The sequence below is a fragment of the Rhinatrema bivittatum genome, chromosome 2 (assembly GCF_901001135.1).
Source record: "Rhinatrema bivittatum chromosome 2, aRhiBiv1.1, whole genome shotgun sequence".
NCBI classification, from domain to species: Eukaryota; Metazoa; Chordata; class Amphibia; order Gymnophiona; family Rhinatrematidae; genus Rhinatrema; species Rhinatrema bivittatum.
Genome location: NC_042616.1, coordinates 621,788,268 through 621,810,337, shown reverse-complemented (window position 1 = coordinate 621,810,337; position 22,070 = coordinate 621,788,268). Strand labels below are relative to the sequence as shown.

Below are 22,070 nucleotides of genomic sequence, written 5' to 3'. Positions count from 1 at the left end.
TGTATGTGGTTACTCTACACAAATAATATTCTTTGCAGCATCCGCCAATGATGGATCCAATTACATCAAGACCATTTTTTCCTCAGAAAACTAAAAGCAGATGTGAATCATATTTTTACAAGTCACACTAGCTAAAATTACTGGTTACTAAATGTTTACAATTATTGCAATTGTTTTGTTTTGTAACTGTATTCTTGCAGCAAAGAACTACATAAGGTGAAAATATAGCTTTTGGCTAGAAATTAAAACTGTCGCATAGAGAGAATTTAAGTTGTTATTAAAAAAAAAAAAGTCACAGAATTTCACTTCCCCATCACCAAGTATAATTATTTATTAAAACAATATATTTACCATTGACTTAAGCATCCTGAGTCCACTTAAACCAAATGCATTTTAGATAGGCCACTAGAAATAAAGGAATTTTAAATATGGCATATTGTCTGCACTGTTTAGAATAAAAGCAAGTTATTTGAATACTACAGTGGAGCTATAGCAGCCATTAATTTAAGCTATATAAACAGTAAAATTGTGATGACCCTACAGGTTTTTTATTTATTGTTCTATGTAATGCCTTTTGGCAATTTTCATGTTCTGTTTCAATGTAAACCGATGTGATCTTTATTTCATATAGGAACACCGGTATATAAAAATCTAAAAATAAATAATAAATAAATTTATATATTTATTAATTGCTTACAGATACCTATGGTATAGTCAAGGTCCACTTATAAGAATATCTACATTACTGCCTAAAGAGGTTTGCATACAATTCTTCCCCAACTAGAAACACATTTTCTTTAGTCAATTCAGTGAACCAGGGTATCAATAAATATTTTGATTCAGCTCTAGTTGCATGAGGGGCTATGCATAGAATATATACTGTACATGACTTGCATAATTCATGAAATTGGCAAAGTATAGCATACAACAGTAAGATGATGACAGGAGAAAAAAAAAGACCAACTGAGCCAGTATTTATTAAGATTTAGCTCACAGCTTTTATTGGTAGTTCGTTGCCTGTTCCCAAGAGGGCTTAAAATCTAAGGCCCTGACTTTCAAAAGTATTCGTGCTTACAACTGGGTTTTACATGCATAAATGCAGTTTGCCCGAGTTAAGTGGCCTTTGAAAATTGCTGTATATGCCATTCAATTGTTTTTAGGATTTACCCACATTAAGTGTACATAAATTACTTTTGAAAATTGGTATGATACTATATCTACATGTATAACCCCTTTGAAAATTCACCTGTAAGGTTATACCTGAGGCAGAGGATGAAATGACTTGCCCAAGATCACCAGCAGCATTGGAGCCAAACTTTTCAAAAATGACTGGGGGTGCTATATTAAAAACAAAAATGTACCCTGCTTTGGACACAGTGAAGACGTTTGCTCAATATTGAGAGTGCTCAAGCACCCACAGAGCTGGCATCATTGACTAGAAATAGCAGTGGGATTTGAAGCCTGAATCTCCTCGTTCTCTGCCGGCTGCTCCAGTTACTAGCCTACTCCTGGTCCATACTGCAAGGATATATTCTAGCTGCCACACTTAGGCCCAGATTTTCGGAGGATTTACGCGCATAGGTGGGGTTACACGTGCTGGGTCTATTTTAAAAAGGCCCGGGACGCGTCTAAGTCTTGGGGCTTTGAGAAAGGGGTGGGGAGAGGCGGTCCAGGGGGCGGGGTGGGGTGGAGCTAGAGGTCCCCGGCACAGCGGCCATTTGCCACTGTGCCGAGGGATCACGTGCCGGCAGGGTGCTGGCAGGCGCAAAACAGTAAGTTAAAGGAATGGGGGGGGGAGGTTAGAATAGGGCTAGGGGGTGGGAAGGTTAGGTGAAGGGGTAAGAAGGCTAGAGTAGGGGGAAGGGAAGCTCCCTCACAGGCTGCAGGTGTCAGCGCGCACAAGATGCATTAGTGTGCATCCCCTTGCATGCGCTCCGACCCCTGATTTTATAACATGCGTGCACAAGTTATAAAATCAGGCGTCCATGTGCGTGAACCAGGTAGCGCGTGTAGGTTTTAAAATCTACCCCATAGAGTAACTGCTTATAAAATCTTTTCTTATCCAGGTCAAATTTTTTGTCTTCCGCAGCTGCTGTCTATCTTGGACAAATACAAGATTCCCCTCTTAGTTCATATCCAGCACCCCTCCCTTCTCATATCTAACCACAAATCTTTGTAATAATCTGAATAGCTACCACAAGTGCTAGGGTAGCTGTTGCCTGAACATCTGGCCTCCTACCAGACAGACCTAGCTATGTAAGCACCTGCTTTTCTACTAGGACTTCTATTTATTACTGTACTTTCACATGCCAGATCCAGCTGCATGTTTCCGTTAGGTCTTCTAATTTTTCATATTACCACCTTTGCTATTCGTTCCAACATTCTTTGTGGAATCATATGAGTAGAGCATTTTAAAAACATGACAACTAGATTGTGCATTCATCAAATCACAATAAAAGCTTCAAAACACTACCATAATTGTATCACAATTATTGATGCTATATTTAATTATACTCCTGGAAAAAAGAATGTCTTGCAGGCATATCAAAAAAAATCACCCAATTCTGACTGATTTGTAATAAAATATGACAAAGTATGAAATATTGTTTTCTATTATGGCAGAGCTATGAATACCATATTCTATTTGTCTCTTTCTCCCTTTCAAAATAATTGCCAAACATTCAAAATTGTTACCCAGATGTAAAAATATATAAATGCAAACAATGAGTTTCAATTTTGCATTTAGAAAGACACTACAAAAACCCTAGCATAGTCATCCATGTCAAACAACGCAAATAATGAGCATATCACCTGAAACGCACTGGGTATATGAAAGCAAAATTGCTGCCAACAATACATGCCGAACCCGATCATCAAAAAGTGCTCACAACAGCGAGAAAGAACACAGCCATCATATTTCAATGTCCTTCGTTTTCTAAGCACTAAATGTCAGTGATCTTACTGGGTATGGGTATTTATTGAGGAAAGGAAAAAAAAAAGCCATCACATTGAGAAAAATACTTCCATTTGCGACATATTCGGTGTCAGTCCTGAAACATGTATCAACTCAACCAAAAAGAAAAAGAAAGAACCCACTAGTGCAGACCGGCCGGGTCTTCGCAAACCAACTTAGGGGTTTAACGGGAGGAAAATCGGGGCAAGCGCCTGCCGCGGTGACCTCTGCTGTCAAGCCCTCCGCCAATGGGCGCGCGCCGCTCCTACAAAGCTCCATCAATCCGCGGCCGCGCTGCCATCTAGAGCATTCTGCGTTATCCTGAGCGCACAACACACACAGAAGCCGTGTCACTACACCCCACCCCCCCGCCACCCCTCCCTCCAATTTTTATTTATTTTTTTTTTTTTATTTCAGGCCAAGTTTCAGTTCCTTTAAACAGAAGCAGCAAAAAAGAGCATGAACCGTTGCAGCCCGTACGTCCCTTGGCGTGTTAAAAAGCAAGAACCGATCGCGTTTTCTGTCACTGCAGCAGAGGAACAGCCGAGCGAGCACCTCAGTCGCGCCAGGCAAAACATTTTCCACCTGGCCAGCTCCTAGAAAGCTGCACCGACTATAACCTCCTCCCCACCCCGCAATTCTTTTTAAACGGTGCAGCAGCGGTTGCACTCGGTCGTCTGACCTGCCCCCCCACCCCCACCCGTGTGTGCCGCGGCGCTCACCTGTAGGACCGCTCCCCCCGCACCGTGTGCTTTCTGAAGGGAATGAGGGTCCCGTTATCCTGAATGAGGTCGTTGTTGTTCTCTCCATTTGGGGACAGCGCTTGGGTAGGTCCAGGCATTGGGACTCTCCCCCACCGGGAAAGGGAAAAGGGGTGATCGTGCTCGGGGTGGGGGGAGGAGGGAAACAGACACCAAATCAAGACCCCCTCCCCCACAAATCCAAACAGATGCTGCACTGCTGTGCGTGCGTATTCCTAGCTATCCGTCTGGCCGCTGCCGCTTTGCCACAAGCTCTCCTCTTCTCCTCCTCCTCCTCCTCCCGCTCTTCTAGTTGCTGACGTCAAATTGCCTGAAGCAGCATCCTGGTCACGTGAGCAGGTTCCTCGCCATAGCAACCGGCTAACTACTCCGTTCTGTTTCCACCCATTGCAGAGTGCGCTGTAGCCCGACCACACAGCAGCAGACCCCTCCTCCCAGTGCCCCTGCTTTTAACATACACATACACAGACACACACACACACAGTCTCTTCTGAACCAGCTCTTCCTCTAACCACTTCCTCTCTATGCTCTCTTGGCACTGCAGCTGTGTACACAATGAGGGATTCATTAAAAATAAAAAGGGGGGAAGGGGGGGTCATTTAATTAACCGTCCCCCAACCCCAGCTACTGTAGGTGCGTTCCACGATAGCGTTTTGATGGTTTGTCAAAATAACTGAGAATTGTCATACCCACAAGCCATAGATTAGATGCAGAGGCATCGTTAGGAAAAGTTACATTTACTATTTATATTTAAAGTGCATTATGGCGCTGTAGGAAAAATGTTTCACTGCTACTTAATCTGGAGGGTTTTTATATTCTTTAAAAACAGGGACACCGTAACAGATGGGTATAATGAACAAAGGTAGGCACCTTCTAGATCTGTTTTAATCAGCAAGAACAGCTGCATTATGGGAAAGGATAGCTCCCTCCCCCACCCAGTGTTACTGCTGCTTAAAAGTGTATCCAAACAGCCAAGAGTACAATTAACTTCCAAATGTTATATCTCAAAGAAACAACCTTCGGCCCCCCCCACCATTGTATCTTTATTTTTACTTCTAAAAACTCAAATTCAATTACATATTTCAGTGCATATATTTTACCTTACACCATATAAGAGAGAGCTGAATCCCTACCTAAATATACTGTACAAAGGATACTACATAAAAAGTAGATTAGCGCACATTTAAAAAGTGAACTCAATTTGCACTTTATTTCATCAGCCACAATGGGAGAAAAGCTTTGGTAAATTAAAGCCTTAAGAATCTCAAACTGTATAACCTACCACCTAATGAGAGGAGAAAGATTGGGGAGGGGGGGGCGGCAATAAAGATATTTACATACTTCAAAAGGATAAATAATGCACAAGAGGCATTTTGCAGTAGAAAGTTAGTTTATTTATTTATTACAAGTACAAGAGGTCATGCTATGTGGGTCACAGAAAGTAGACTTGGCAGCAACATTAGAAAATATTCCTTCACAAAACGTGTGAAGGATGCATAGAACAGCCTCTTAGTGCAGGAAAATATGGTACCAGAATTCAAGAAAGCAAGGGCTAAGCATAAAAGGATCCTTAAGAAGTGAAACAAAGGCTGAGGGAAACAAATAAAATTGATAGTATTAGAACAGGAAACAGATTCAGCAGACTAGAATAGCCTTATGGTTCTTATCTGTTGCCACATTCTATATTTCTGTACATGCTGTAAACTCTAAAATGATCAATCCTCTGCGTGGAAACAAACGAATCCATTAGCCTTTCTGTACTCAGACTTAGATAATGAAAATTATGTTGTACATCATATGCCTGTCTATGAATACCACTTTTGTAACCAATCGTTCAGGGTCTTTCATCAAATTGCGCTATGGTGTTATTGTGAGCGTTAGGGGCCTAGTGCCCACGATATCACCATAACGCCATAATGCATGCGATAAATAGCACATTGCGAGATGCGTATACAAATTTAAAAAATTTAGTGAGAGGAGCTTGGGCGGAGTTTGTTGTATGTGATAGCAGCTATGCATTACGGCCGAAACGGGAATGGCGATAAATATTGTATATCCTGTTTCAGGCGAGGGGGGGGGGGGGGCGGGGAGGAGAGAGCCTCTGGGTAGACACATATTAGCTTTTTATACCAGTGTAAGAGGGGCCATTGTGAACTTGGGGTGAGCTTGTGATGGTGGCCTAGGTTTTGTGTGGCATTTTTACATGCACAGTCAGAGGTACAAACAGCACAGTTATCATCAACAAAGATTTAATGTGATTTGGAGTGATGACAGGTACACAAAGATGAGATTTGTATGTTGTACTCTCGACCTAGCTTGATGCACTTTACCTAGCTGCTATCAAGCTAGGTCAAGAGTACAATGTATAAATATCATCTTTGTGTAACTTTCATCGCTCCAAATCACATCAGATCTTCACTGATGTGGACTGTGCTGTTTCTACCTCTGACTGTGCATGTAAAACTGCCCCCAAAACCTAGGCCACCACCAAAAGCTCACCCTGAGTTACTAGATGCTCATCTTACATTGGTATAATAGTTTACTTATATGAGAGCCTTATAAAAAGTCAGTCAGTCTTTCTCTCTCTACAGTGCTGGAAATCTATAAATACTATAGCATACATGGCTGAAAAAAAATAATCAGCAATCTGTCCATTTATGCATGTATTTCAATATATTTACCCATATGGAAATAAACACTGAATAAATCTCAAAACTGGCATAGCAAATACTACATTGCATATTCTGAAAACCGAATTATATCCCCTACCACAAACCATCCATCCATGCTTCTTTTGTTTCCTGTTCTGCAATAGTTTTACACTAAAAAGATCAATTTAGCAATACCATACTGTCATGATTCAGCACACCTATCATATCTGTGCGATAATATAACCAGGCTATTTCTGATTCTAGGTTTCTGAAATGAGTTTCTGCACAATGTACACACATATAATGCAGTAATAGTAGCCAAACATACATAAACTTTAGTTTGTCATCTAGTATATATTTATGTGTTTATCTATATACCCTCCCAATACACACACACTCCTACATAAAAATTCCACACCCTATAAAAAAAAGTAATTTTGCTTCTTTTTGCTTCTTAAAACATTTTCCATGGTAAAAAAAAAAAAAGTTATGGCTTACTTTGTGATGTTTTTCCCATGACAGATTATGCTATGTAATGTGGATGAAATACTAGTATGATGAGCAATAATTTTTCAAAAGAGTGCATGGTCCATCTTTCTGGAATTATTCCTTGTATTAGCTTTTCTGCTGAAACCACAGACTGATGGATAACTCATACTCAATGATGTGCTGGAAGGGCTTCTGGGAGTCTCTTGTTAAAGTTTCATGAAAATAAAGTGCCTCGCTGAATGGAACAGAGCTGGCAAGAGCCCCTTGATAAGAAATTGGAAGCACATCACTGCTCTTACTACTTCTTTTGTGGCTACTATAGCTTAGCACCTTTTTACTTTGCATAGGTTGTGAAAAAACTGCATCTATATGTTTTCTTATTGCATATTCACTCTAATAGTATCCAGTAAACAGTGTGCAACTATCAGACTTGGTTTGTAGGACATCCTTTCTAAAACTCACAAATCAAAGCATTCTGGGGCTAATGTAATAAAACTCATGTTAAAATCAGAGTTAGATTTTAGAGCAGGTTTTATTTAGCATGTGCTTTAAAAATTGTGGTCCCAGCAGGATTCAGGAAACTAAATACATTTTATAAATAAATAAATATCATTCAAATAGAGCAGGAGTTAAAAAAAACAAAAAAAAACGCATGCAAAAGTGAATAAATATGTTTTTTGTTTTGTTTTTTTTTAAGTCATGGTCCATTTGCATGCCAGTCCATGCTTAAAACCAAAACAATTTCTCGCCTCCTGTTTCACCCAGCAAGTCCTCCCTCCCTCCCAAACATGCCAAAAACCCTTTCCCTCTCACCTTAAAAAATGTTAAGCTAGGTGGGCCAGGCAGGGCAGATTCAGGTCTAGGTCTGGGTCTGGGTCCATCCTCCCTCCCCTCCCAGACCCTTCCCTCTGACCTTAGTGCAAAGCTTCCCAAACCTGTCTTGAGAACCCCACGGCCAGTTGGGTTTTCAGGAGATCCACAATGAATATGCATAAGATAAATTTGCAGATACTGAGTCTCCATGATATGCAAATTTATCTTATGCATATTCATTGTGGATCTCCTGAAAACCAATTGGCTGTGGGATCCCCAGGACAGGTTTGGGAAGCCCTGCCTTAGTGGAGCTTCCACCTCTGGAACCCCCTACTACATTCCAAATTTACCTGAGAACTCCTTCACTGTCAGACGATTGGCCCTCCACTGTCAACTGTCAGTGAAGGGACCAATCCCCTTTCAGAAAGCTGTCCTTTCAGAATTCAGCAAGAGGATTGATCCTGTCACTGATAGCTGATAGTGTAGAGATGAATTAGCTGCCAGTGAGGGAACAACCAGTCAGGTTTTCAGGATATCCACCAATGACTATGCATGAAATAAGTTTGCATATCATAGAGACTCAGTATATGCAAATTTATCTCATGCCTTTCATTGTGGATATCCTGAAAACCCATCTGACTGTGGGATCCCCAGAGCAGGTTTGGGAAGTCCTGAGGTAACAGCTTCTCTGGTTAGGGTTTCTTGGTGGGATTTGGGAGGATGTGGGAAGTTCTGCTCTAGCCCAGCTAATTTAAATAAGTCTGCTACAGAAGAACAGAAGCTCCCATGTCAAGGTGGCAAACAGAGCAGAGCCAGCAATAGGGACGTGTGCTCAGATGTGCCAAAATAAAATACGTGTGTGACCAGTCCAGCAGGAGCAGCAAAACCTGTGTGTAGATGGAGTTAGCACAACACAGAGCGATGATGGCCAACGGAACAGGAGCCAGGAAGTTAAACAGAGTCTTGTTGAAATGGGGGGGGGGGGGGGGGGGGGGAGGCTGGGCAGGAGAAAAGAAAGGGACAAATGGAATTGTGAAGAAAAACGCATGAAACGTCTCCGCCTGGTTCTCATTAGGTAATGCCTTCAAGCCCCTGGCTTCTTGGTTGATTTAAATGTACTCCATATCTTACTCTGAGCGCCAGTTTTGTGTTACATTTAGCAAATTAAACTGCTGACTTCATGATTGGGAAATGCTATTTTTAACCTTGAGAAAGATGGACGCCACTACAACAGCACATAAACGTAACGAGAGCACTGACTGAAACTGATGGTACTCAAAGGCATTACAGAACAGTATTTCAGTTCCTTAATGTTGCCAACATTACAATTTCAGTTTAAATCAAAGTCCTGCTAGAAACCAGGCTTCTCCCTGGCCTCTGAAATGAGTAGGCCATGATCCACACCATCCTAGTATATTCAGCAGCTTCCTGCTATCTAATAGGGATATGCCAGGCAGTAGCACAAAATAAAATCTGCAATTCAATTTAACACTGTGTGGAAAATTTGCATAGATTTGCACATAGCTATATAATAGTTAATATGTGCCAAAAAAATCAATTTTTATTAAACAAATTTATTAAGTTTTCAAACTTTTGCTGAATGTCTGAAAAAAATTGCTTTTTTGTAGCTTTCGTCATTTTAGTTTTTGCATTAATTGTTTAAATCACTTTTTATTCCTTTTTAAATTCTTTTTTTCTGCTCTCTTCTCCTCTCACCCCATGGTCTTTCATTACAACCAGACTAGCCACCTCCCATAGGTTCCTCGTTTTCTTCCACTTGTCTTCATTCCCACCCTATTTTCTTTCCTAGTCTCTTTTCATCTCATCCCTTCCTCTCTCCTCCTGATTCTCTTGTTTTCCCCTTCACTCATGCATCCCAATCCCAAATCTCTTCCACCAGCCGTTTTTCATCCCTCCCTCTAATCCAGTTTCAAATCCTTCCTGATCTGATTCCTCCCTCTGATCCAGTTTCAGATCCAGTTTCATATCCTTCCAACTGTCTGCTCCCATGGGTTTGCACTTTCCTGGCTGCTGCTGGCCACATTCCATACTCTATCCCCTGGACCTACTGCTGGCTTGCAGTCACATTAACTATGAATCACACAAATGCCTGCAGTAACAGTGTTATAGTTCGTGAGGTTACAGAGATACTAAACCCACCATGCAGCCCCCAAGTAAACAGAAGCAAGCAGCCTGAAGGAACAGGTTTTTAAGTTAGGGTCTCTTCTTCAATTCAGTTTGCTCAAACACAGGCGAATTTTAAAATGCCGGCGCATGCCAATACCAGGAGATATGGACAAAAGAGCCAGTTTAAAAAAAAGGGGGTGGGCCGGGACAACGCCATTAGGCACTGTCCGGTGAAGCACACACCGGCAGGCGGCCAGCATGCATAACTTACTACTGCTCCGGAGAGCAGGTAAGTATAGAAAAAAAAAAACTTGTTAGAGAGAATGTAGAGGTCAGGGAGGAGAGGGGAAAAGGCAGGCAAGGTAGGCAGGGGGTGTAGGAAGTTCCCTTCCAGTCCGCTACTTTATTGGACAGGGAGGGAACTGGGAAAAGGCCCAGTCCATCGCGGCGTGCATTTTAAAAAAATGCCCCACCCTTGCGCGTGCGAGTTGGCACTCACACGCAGAGATAAAATCAGGCGTGCGTGTGCCGGGAACCGCGCGCACATAGACGCCGGTACACGGGTCTAAAAATTCACCTCGTTGGGTTAGCAAGTTTCATGCGGTTATTGTGGAACCTGCTGGCACAAGATTTTGTGTTGAAGTAGTGGGACCCACGGAGTAGAGTTACATGTTTAAGTAGTGCTGCTCTCCTGCCACGGGGGAAATAGAAAGGGGAAGATAGGAAGATAGAAGGGGAACAGGAAAGGAAGAGAAACGGAGGAAAGTGGGAAATGCTAGGGAAAGATAAGAGTGGGAGAGATGGCCAAGGGAGCAGGAAAGGATGAAAGATTGGAGAGCCTTACAACAGAGATGCTGCTCAAACTGGTCCTTGGGGCCCCCTCAGTCAAGTTTTCAGGATATCCCTAATGAATATATATGAGAAATTTGCAAGATTAGAAGGTAGTGCATGCAAATAAATCGGTTTGAGTAGCCCTGCCTTAGAAGAGATGAAGGTATCTGGCTAGCAGGACCTGCAGCATATTGGAAGGCCCCGGCAGTAGCAATCATGACCCTGTATGCTGCCGTCCTGAGGCCTGGGCTCTAATGAATCAGCATGTCGCTCAGCAACACCAAGCAGGCAGGCCTAGTATCCTGGCAGTACAGCAGAACAAAGACTTACACCCAACCAAATCCAAAGTCCAGATCTGCAGAAGCCAGAGCGCCGCCACGTACATTTTTTCTTTTTTTTTTTTTTGTAGAGGACAAATGTGAGAATTCAGGGATTAAGAGAAGAAAGGCCGTGAGGATTTTATACGTTTACGGGTTTTTTTTTCTTTGCAGGCAGGAGGCATGGTGAGAGTAGCAAGTGGTGTATGTGATGAGGCACAGACTCTCACTCTTTTTGAGGCTGGCCCAATGGCAGTGCTGCAGCGTGCTCCTATGCAGGAGAGCCATATTTGATTCTCAAGCCTGGCTTCTGCTTATCAGGACAGCTGCCGTCATTGCATACTGTGGCAACTAATGATCAGACTGTGTGCAAGGACACCAGGATCCAGGGAGCTGTACTCTGTGGGCCCCTGGCAGAGGACTATTGTTGTGATGGATAAGGAAGTGTTAAAAAAAAAAAAAAAAAAAGGCAACTAGTTGTAAATAAAAGTTTATGGCGCCACAAAAGCCCAAAGGGGCAGAAAAAAAAATACTAGGGAAAAAAAAAAAAAACCAAAAACACACCTCTCTTTTTACAATTGCTTCTTCAAAAATGGCAGGACAGCAACGCTTACAAGCCCCAAATTCTGCCTCGGGGTGTTGGCAGGTCTTGTAAGAACACTGCTGACTCGAAGGTAGACTGGAATCAGTGGAGTCAAACTCCTGCAAGCAGCACATTCTCTGGGAGGGAGAAGAGAGAGAGCTGAGAAGTGCAGGGGGGCCAGAAGGGTGAAAGAAGGTGAAGAGGGAGTCAGGAGACTGGAGGACCGAAGAGAAAAAGTGCCCCTACATCAACCGGTGCAGAAAACCGCAGCAGGCACAGCAAAATGCTCTCACTGGATGTTTTCTCTCATTCCACAAAGTACGACGAAATGATTTTCTCATCACCAGATCCAGCGACTTGGAGCACAGCCAAAAAACCACATCAGTTATGAAGTGGCTCGCTGCCTACATTATTCTATGGCTTCCATTTTCACATGCATGGCATACCATATATATATACATATATATATATAGACATATATATATATACATATATATATATACATATACATATATATATATACATATACATATATATATACATATATATATATACATATACATATATATATATACATATACATATATATATACATATATATATATACATATATATATATATATATACATATACATATATACATATACATATATACATATACATATACACACACACACACACTTCGGGCCATTGGTCTTACAAACATCAAGTAACCGTCTCAAGCTGCAATCTAAATATCTGAACTTACTGCAGATTCTTTAAAGATTATTACTGTAAATGAACACTACTCCGGCGCCAAGGCTGTGATTTTGTAAACAGCATCAGTTTGGGGAAAAAAAAAAAATCAATCTTGCACCATTTTGAACTTGGCTTTTGATGTTTCTCTTACCCATGAACATTTCTGTGGACAGATCACTGCAGCCCCATTCCTGCAATTGACATCAGAAGGCATGTTCCCACTATCACAGTACCAGTGGAATCAATTACAAGTACCACAAAAAAAAACTTGCATAATTAAAAAGTAATCTGAGAGAGAACTAGGTATTTCTGCTGAGAAGGAAGAGTGGTGGTCTTGCCACCATTCTGGCAAGACTTGGCTAGAAACCAGACTGTAATATCCACAGACACATTTCACTGGATCCAGTGAAAATTCACGAAGCTCTGCGCTGGTTGCTTGCATGCGCACTGGCAGGGATGTAGGGTTCCTCGATCTTAGTGCATATGATGTAGATTCGCCCACTTTAACAGTTTTTTGAAAGAAGCCTTTTTACCCAGGGATAATAATTTTCAAAGGCATTTCCACAAGTTAAGCAGTGTTTGACCCATGGGCTTGGCTCGTTAATAAAAACTGCCCATCCAATATGCAGGTAAACTTGCACACGTATGTCCTGTTCATGCATAAGTTTACCTGGACTGAGTGGAGACATTCCTGGGAGCAGAGTTGGGAAAACATTTGGACTTGCATGCATAATTCTGGATTTTAAAAAGTATGCACGTAAAATATTCCTGTGCACAGATTTGCAGGCATAATTGTATGGGGTAGTTTTTTTTTAGGGGGGGATTTGCAAAGCATACAGATGTGCATATGTTTGGTTTGAAAACTGGTTTAACTGGTGTGTAATTAACTGACTTTCTTATGCAGGCTTTTAGAAAATCACTCCCCCCAATGCCCAAAGACCCTAGAAACCCTGAATGGGCTTCTACTTAGAACAAGAGTAATGACTTAACATACGATAAAACAGTGGATCATGACACCTTTGTTAGTTCAGACGGTAATTTGGAGACATGGGAAAAACAAAGATGATTTTCTTTAAACAAACAAAGAACAGTACAAACCGACCTTGACAAGATGGGAAAGGTGTATTCCAGAATGTACACATTTCCAAAGATGTTCTTTACATTGCCTCTCTCATGTCCCTCTCCCAGTAAACCTTTGTTCCTGCCAGAGCCTGCTGTGGGCTCCTTGTGAGCACACCCCTACCCAGTTTAGTCCTCTCTCCTCTCTTCCCCTGCCCCAAACCCAGGTGCAATCTTCTTTCTATTCCTCACCCTCCTTCCACTCTCCTAGCATCTTCTCTCTCCATTCCTGTTAAAGCCATTTCTCTCCTACCCTCTACCACCTGATTCCCAGATGCTGACTGGAACAAAACAACCTCTTCTTCAAGCTCCTCCCGGGTCTACCATCGCTGCAGTTTTGGTCCCTATTATGACTGATGATCCCCCTCCTCCAATTGTTTTTTTGGCATAGAGACAGATTTAGCATCATTATCTGGGGTTAGGCAAAAGTGCCTACAACAGGTTCATTTTAGATCTCTACTACTTCATCTTTTCGTGGTTCTATGTTTCTCAGCTTAAGATTGGGACCTATTCTTAGAGGAGGTCACAGGAAATGTTATAGGGAAGTCTATCCAAGTGTAAGTTGGTCCAGAAACATGGGAGCAGTTAGTACTTGAATGCCCTTCCTGGAAATCTAGTGTCCACCACTGTGCTCAACGGTTTCAGCTATAAAGATGTCAACATGAAATTGACAGATAGACACCAAGGAAAGATGTCCATACAGGACTTAAGGACCAAATTACAGGCGATATACAAATGTTGTTGTTCTAATAAAAATCTGAAAGTCTAGGATTGGCTTTTTAGCCATCTGTCATCGACAAATCCTGATTTCACTATAGCTACCCATGGAGGACAGTTATACTCATTTGTGAAGAATCTGAGATTACGTCTACCCAGATCTTTCCCACAGATTTGACATTCTGCACAGAAATACATGCGACTCCTCTTCAGGGTTCAGTTAATGGAGCTACAGTTTAGGGTGAGGAATTTTCCAGCAATGAGAGGTCCAGGGACGAGGGAACTAAAAGGATGAGCTAATGTAGGATTCTTCTCCCCCCCCCTCCCCCCCAAGATGGGTTTAAGGGCTAATATAAAAGTGCTTTCCATGAAGCACTGGGAGAAATCTTCTATGAAAGTTTAGAGAATATGTTAGCCGTGCTGGGTTGGGAGTCAGGGAGGGCAGCAAGGAGCTGTGACCTTGCCTGGAGCTCCATTTTCTGGAGCAGTGGAAAGGGATGAATTCTTCCACTTGTGATGAGAGTGAGTGACGCAGGACTTCTAACCACCAAAAGACAGTGGGACATTTTGTCTTGGGTCTGCTGAGTTAGTTTGAGTACTCTGGGAAATTTCAAGGAGGACTCTATACTTTTTCTTTGGGCTAAGCAACAGAAAGCCTGTGGGAGAAGGTGTAGTGCTGTCAATGAGAGAGAAGACTTAAGATGAATAAGGACTCATCATTGATCTGGAGATTTATTTTTTTTTTTTAAACAATCTATAAAGCTGTTTTCTAAAGTTGTACCTTCTGGACTTTGATTTCTCTTTTGGATCTGCTAAAACTGAGCCATCTTTTCAAGTATACTCTTTTTGGTTTGGATCACAAACTTCTGGAGTGGACTGTTTTATTCTGTGAACTATGAAACCCTCTTAGTGACCCTGCAGGAGTGTCCCAAAGAACCAGAATTTTCTCCCACCTTGTATGATCGGTCCAACACTATCCAGGGCTGGGAAGATGGCTCTCTCTTCCCACCACCCCCACACCCCTGAGAAGAGGGTGGTGGTTTACATACAATAAAATAATTTATTGTTTTTAACTCCATTTTTTTGTTAATTTTTTATTTTTAGCAGGAGGTCTGCTTTGGCAATGGTTATTACATCATCCATATCCCCCAAAGAGGATTGGGGGGGGGGGGGCAGGGTGTGGCCTCCCCTTGCTCCCCCACCCCCCATATTGTACCAGTTCTTCATCTCGGCCAAAAGGCCCAAAATGAACCATCATCCACTCACAGCTCAGATCTATAGGCTGAGAAATGAGGTTTCCCTATCAGATGTTTCTTAGACCCTACTCTGTTATTCCAGATCATTCTTTCATCTTCATGACCTTGCTTACCTTTGTAAATATTCATAACTTTATGGTTAAAGAATCTATCCCATACTTTATGGAAAGCAGTACATTTGTTGTTTATTCTAGCAATGTATTCTTTGTAAGAAGCATTTTAGGTGCTCTTTATAGTAAATACTGTAGTAATACCTTATGGACCTGACATTTTGTCGGTCTGTGTAATTTTTAACTGTGCATGTCAAGGAATTTGCGCCCGTAACTTTCCTGGCAACAGAATGTCGTGTGCCTATATTTAAAAGAGACGGACGAAACATCAGGAAGGAGAAGCCAGCAATCAGAACAGCATGACTGGTGGAGTTCCCAAGGTCCCACTAGCTAAAAAAAAAAAGGCAGGCAGAAGAGCTTGTGACAGGATCATCAGGGCTGGCGGGGTTTTCCAGGATCTGCCAGATGAAGATAAAGTTTGGGCTGGAACAGCACGGCTGGTAGGATCCCTAACTGAGAATGCCTAGGAGGGAAGGGAGTTGGAGAATGGGGGAAAGAGTACCTACAGAGAGAGTGCAAGCAGCACTCTCCATTTACTCCATTAGGATAATTCTTCATGGGTGTGGATCAGTTTTAGGATGGGGAGGCACTGGATCCTTGTGTCTTCAGGCATGGTTTATTGTTTCTACTGCACGTGCTTGTGTAACAACAACAAACAAGAGAGATACATGATTATGGTAGGTAATGGGGCCCACTGTATAGGTCAAGTGATCCTATTTTCTATTTGTTATATTAGGGAGGGGGGGTTAATTTTTTTTTTTTTCAAAAGTAAACATTTTCTATCCACCTGGAGGTAAATAGTAAAGAAACCTGCAGTCTCAGTGGGACAAGCAGAGACTGAGCCATAGCAACAGACGCAGCATATTTCTCACAGCTATCTGGCAATATCACATAGGAATTTACACTGCTGTCGGCTACACAGCTGAGGTTTCCCCACAGCCTATCTCCAGGAAATTCACAGTGGTTCCTGCATTATCAGAGAAGCAGCATTACTAAGTTCGGAAAAATGCAGCACTTCTTTTTTTAAACTACTAGATGACCTTCCAGGAAATGCAGCCGTTCCAAAAATTATAAAGGCTGAATTAAAAACAAATCTTCAAGAAATGGGGTATTAGCTAGCAGACCAAAATCAGATTCACATTAAAAAACACAGAATCAGATAGATCTTTCTAGTTATGCCATGGCTTTCTCACACATTACATCAGGGGTAGGCAATGCCGGTCCTCGAGTGCCGCAAACAGGTTGGGTTTTCAGGATATTTATAATTAATATTCATGAGACAGAGCTGCATATATTGCCCTCCACTGCATGCAAAAATATCTAATACATATTCATTGTGGCTATCTTGAAAACCAGATCTGTTTGTGGCTCCTGAGGACTGGCGTTGCCTACACCTGAACTACATCACATTTTCTCATCCCAGCTCTCTCTCCCTATTTTCAATTTGTTTCATTTTTTAAATTTAAAATAAATAGGTACCCCACTACTTCTCTAAGAACCGGAGTGAATATCGGCATGCAGAGCTCATAACTGTTACAAAACAAAAAGTTATTTCTTAGCACTCTTCTGGCTGAACCTGTTATACTTCTGTTAGTTAAGAACAGTGGGAGAGCGGTAATAAAAGTAACATGAGCTAATGTTACTTTTGGCACTGCATGCAGTGAAATTGTGGCAGCAGGAGCCAAGTAAAGACAACAGGAATGTGGCAGATACACTATGGAGAGAGTAAAGAAGCTGTTTTCACATTACTGCCAGCTCATATAAAAATCATGACATTTTCTACTCATATACAGAGAAAAAAAACATTGTCCAGTGGGGAATAGAGTTGGGAGTGGGAAAAGTAGAGAATCTGTTATGCACCAGACCTATGACTTCAGGCAAGAGGATTAGATATGTCCAATGAAACTGCAAAATGGGGAAAATTATGATAAATGCAATGAAGCTGGGAGAAATGATTGGATACTCAATTATTCACTGGTATGATACAAACAAATATTGTGACAAAAGCATTGATGCTCCAGCATTAGTTGAAATGCTGCCTTCTAGTAATTAGTACTCTGCAGAGCCTTACCTAACAGCAATATACTAACATAGTAAATAACATTGCTTAGCAATAATCTAAAAAATGATATACTGTGTGTGTGTGTATATATTTATTTATATATATATATATATATATATATATATATATATATATATATATATATATATATATATACACACACACACACACACACATATACACACATTTCTGTATGCATACAAACATACATAGAAATTATAGCACATAAAATGTTAGGCATGATATTTTTCTACCAGTTTAAGAGGAATATTAATTATATAATTATTAAATAACAATAAAATGTAGGGCTGCAAACAATGAACCTGCAATTGCAAGCTGCCCAGTATACTATTTACAAGATTTTCCATACTTAGAAAAATAAGTGTACCCAACAGGATAAGGCTGTAGACTACAGGTCTGCAATATTTTCAAATACAGTAAGAACTGTTTTTCTCTATTCTCTGTCCACATATGACTTCAACTAATGCTTGGACAGTTAATTGCCCATTTTAATTTCTATTCCTGGAAATAAGCTATTTATCTAAATCAAGGCTTCCCAAATGTTTAGCTAGCGTGACCCGCTTTTAACACTTGAAACGTCACATGTTCCTAGAAGACAACCAAAACAAATTAGCAGGGGTGCGGCTCCCCTCAAAAAAATCATTCCACTTTCACCCTGACTCCAGCTCATGCCCTCTCTCAACTTTCACCCTCTCAACCTTCACCCCCCCTCTAATGGACCTACTCTCAACCTCCTTCAATCCAGCAGACCTACTCTTACATCCCCCAGCTCCTCTTACCTCCTCAGTCCATCCCCTGTCTTTCACCCATTCCCGTTCTTTTTGTATTCTAACAGCTGATCTTCTCTCACTCAAGACCTTTTTATAATCCCACTGTTCCTGTCATCCCCTCTCTCTCTCACTCCATCTCCTATTCCCTCCTCACTCATCTCCTTTCTTTCTCTAATCTCCCAGCCTCACCCCCTCCAACCCTTCTTTCACATCCTCCCCTCAACTGATCCCTTCTTACTCCCATCTCACTCTCTTACAACCATCAATAGATCTTGTGTCATTCTCCCTCTCACACCATCTATAACCGATCCCTTTCCATCTGATCCAACCCTCAAAAACCCTCTTGCATCTGATCCGTCCCTTCGAACAGCTCCTTCTCCAAAAATACTACTGGCTGGGGTCAGCAGCAACATTTTCCTTGGGGTCCCAGGCCAAAGGTGGATGACAACTGGAGGGAAGAGGAGGTTAGCTTATAACAGGGGCAACATTCTTCTGTTGGGTAAGTTCAGTTGTGGGTGAGGAGAAAAGTTCAATGGCAATCTCCACCAGCCCTCGCAAACTGAGCCCTATTGCCCTAACTCCACTCCACCTCATAGCTGGTCCCAAGATAGATGGTGATCTGCAAGCAGCAGCAGTATTAATGAACATCTTTGAGCCAAGTGCAAGCGCACAGGCTCTGCAACGGCCCTAATCCTGCCTCATGCAGGGCTTCCTGCTACTGCAGAAATTAATGTGAAGGCAGGACCACTGCAGAGCCTGTGAATGCACGCTGGCTTACAGGTCTCATGCTGACTTCTATATTAATGCTGCTTCCACTGGTGTCTGAAGAGCACTTCTGTTTGAGGCACTTGTGACCCTAGCTGAAGGTTTTGTGACCCCTTTTGAGATCATTGCCCAGAGTTTGGGAAGCCCTGATCTAAATCAAGACGTGATCAAGTGGCACATCTTAAAGTAAAGAATCTGAAAAATGAGGTATTTACCCAGAAAGTGAACATGTTCACATTTGTGCACAACTCCTTGTTTGTTGGGTCTGCATAATAATTTTGTAGCAAAGGAGTATGAGCCATAAGGTATAGCATCACCTATTGGATCATTAAACCGAGACACAGTAGATGTCTGCAAAGAAGGACCATTTGTCTCACACAGTCTGTCTACTTGCCCTGCTCCCCAAACCACCTACCACTAGCTAAGTATTTGTCCCAGATATCAACTGTACAGGATCATCTGCAGGAGATAATGCCTTCTTTTTAGGTCATGTCCATCCATCTGTGACCTATTATCAGCAGGATATTTTGATGAAATTTCATAGGCAGAGCCCTACTGGGTCTCCACTAAAACTATTCTATCAGTGTAGGTAGAGGGAAGCATACCACCTATCTTTCAGCTCTCCCAGTTGCTGCCTGCCTGCCTCTACAAAAGGTGGAGACCCCTAGTGAGTGGGTGGATTATTACTTTGGTTTTGGAGGAAGCAGAAGTGCTTCTGTTTAGTTCTTTTTCTTCTAATTTTGTTTGAAAATGTATTTTCCATTTTTTGATTCAGTTAAAGGGAGTTCTCCACCCACCCTTCCTTCTATTTTGGATATGGTTGACTGATCTTGTAATATTGGACTGTATTGAATCTCTCCCTCAGATTAAATTACCCATCCGAGGTTTGGATTGATATCCAATGCCCAGGTTAAGAGGAATAATAAAAGAGAAGAGTGGCACCCCAACGGTAGGGATACACTTAAGATTGACAAACAAAAGAGTAACAAATAACTGGGACTGGATGGCATCCAGCCCAGAGTTCTTAAAGAACTAAAACATGAAATCATTGACCTGTTAATAGAAATTTGTAACTTATTTAAAACAACCACAATTCCTGAAGACTGGAAGGTGACCAACGTGACCAGATTTATAAAAAGGGCTCCAGGGCTGATCCGGCAAACTATAGACTAGCATGTGCCAGGCAAAATGGTAGAAGACATTCTTAAAAGCAAAATCATGCAAATGATATCAGCTCGCTAGTCTACAAGCGGCAGACACTAGGTAGGTAGGTATGTGTGAGTGTGTGTGTGTGTGTGTGTGTGTGTGTGTGTGTGTGTGTGTGTGTGTGTGTGTGTGTGTGTATAGAGAGACTGTGTATATATGAGAGATCAATGGTGTTAGTGAGAATCAGAGAGGGAGCCTGTGTAAAGGTGCGAGTGTGAATGAGACAAGGAACCTGTCTGAGTGAATGAGGTCAGGGCCGGAGCCTGGACCGGATGGGAGAGGGGGGCAGGTACAAGGCAGAAGGTTTGCCTAGGGTGCCTAATACTTTTGCACCTGCCCTGGTCATAAACAGAGGGTAGAAGTAAATGGTCAGTTTTCCAAATGGAGAAAGGTCATATATGGAGTACCACAAAGATTGGTACTGGGCCCTGTGCTGTTTTGTTTAAATCTTTTTTATTAAATATCTGCAAAACATTACAACAGAAGAAACAAAAGAAAGCCGTGGGTGGGTGGGACCTGTGCTGTTTAATATTTATAAATGATCTGGAAAAGGGAATGATGAGTAAGGTGATCAAATTTGCAGATGACACAAAATGTATTCAAAGTTTTAAAATGGGAGTGGATTGAGAGGAACTGTAGAAAGATCTTGTGAGACTAAGGAAACTGGGCAACTGAATGGCAGATTAAATTTAATGTGGAAAAGTGCAAAGTGATGCACATACAGAAAAATAATCCCACTTATGGGTACACGATGCTGGGTTCTGGTTGGGAGTCAGTACCCACAAAAAGAACCTTGGAGTCCTTGTGGACAATAAGTTGAAATGCTTAGCTCAGCACACGGCAGTGATCAAAAAAGCAAATAGCATATTGGGAATGATCCAAATAGGAAAGGAGAATAAAATAGAAAATATCATAGCCTCTGTATCGAGACATGGCATGACCACACCTTGAGTAATGTGTACAGTTGTGGTCGCCCCCATCTCAAGAAAGACAGAGGAACTAAGGTGCAGAGGAGGGTGACAAAAATGATAATGGGAAGGAACATCTCTCCTATGATGAGAGGCTATGCAGATTAAGGCTCTTCAGCTTGGAAAAGAGACAGAGGGACATGAATTTTATAATAAAGAAAAGTTCCTGAACCTAACTGTTCCCCAGTTCCTGTATACCGATATGATATACAATAGCTATACCTGTGAATATTTGTGTAACCTTTTATTAGCTATTGATGTTCTCCTGTAATATATAATATCTACACCTTTGACTATTTGTTTAACCCATTATCCATGTTTCTGTTATAGATATTCCCTGTATTAAACAAAAGGAAATGCTTGGTTTCATGCACCACTAAGTTGTATGTAAGAAAATCCTGCCTATCCATGTATCAAACTGAACCCTGAGGTAGGTCAATATTTATGATGGTTCCAAATGATTTTTGTCCTTTTCACCACCCACTCTAACCTCTTCAGTGATTTTATAATGCTGGTCATTGTTTGGTGCCCTTCTTGTAATGAGTCAGCTCTTATCAGATCCCAACATCAGGCCAGACTGCCGATCCCTTCTCCTAAACTAACCAAACTTACATCCACTAAAGAACGTTCGCTCATCATAGCAAGAACTAAAATGTGGAACAATATGCCTGCAGATCTGCGCCAAGAACCCTGCCACCGAAAAGTCAAACAGAACCTAAAAACTTGGCTGTTTAGAAAAGCCTTTCTTTGAAGGATGGGAATCATGCATTTACTTCTTCGCTTCTCAACCTACGCAGAACTCCTCTACTCTAC

General features: G+C 41.7%; 1 protein-coding gene across 6 annotated transcripts in view; it reads right to left on the bottom strand.

Annotated features, from left to right (window-relative positions):
* The window catches only part of MAPRE2 (microtubule associated protein RP/EB family member 2), a 317,614-nt gene that overhangs the window by 178,297 nt on the left and 117,247 nt on the right, over positions 1 to 22,070 (bottom strand). The window contains exon 1 of one of the 6 annotated variants that reach the window (XM_029591230.1): positions 3,676 to 3,991. The exons of 4 other annotated variants lie outside the window; for them this stretch is intronic. In XM_029591230.1, coding sequence (XP_029447090.1) covers positions 3,676 to 3,794 — 119 coding nt within the window. In that variant the 5' untranslated portion in view covers positions 3,795 to 3,991. Of the gene's footprint in view, positions 1 to 3,675; positions 3,992 to 22,070 lie in introns of those variants that run through there. One more of the 6 variants, XM_029591233.1, reaches the window with a different exon arrangement.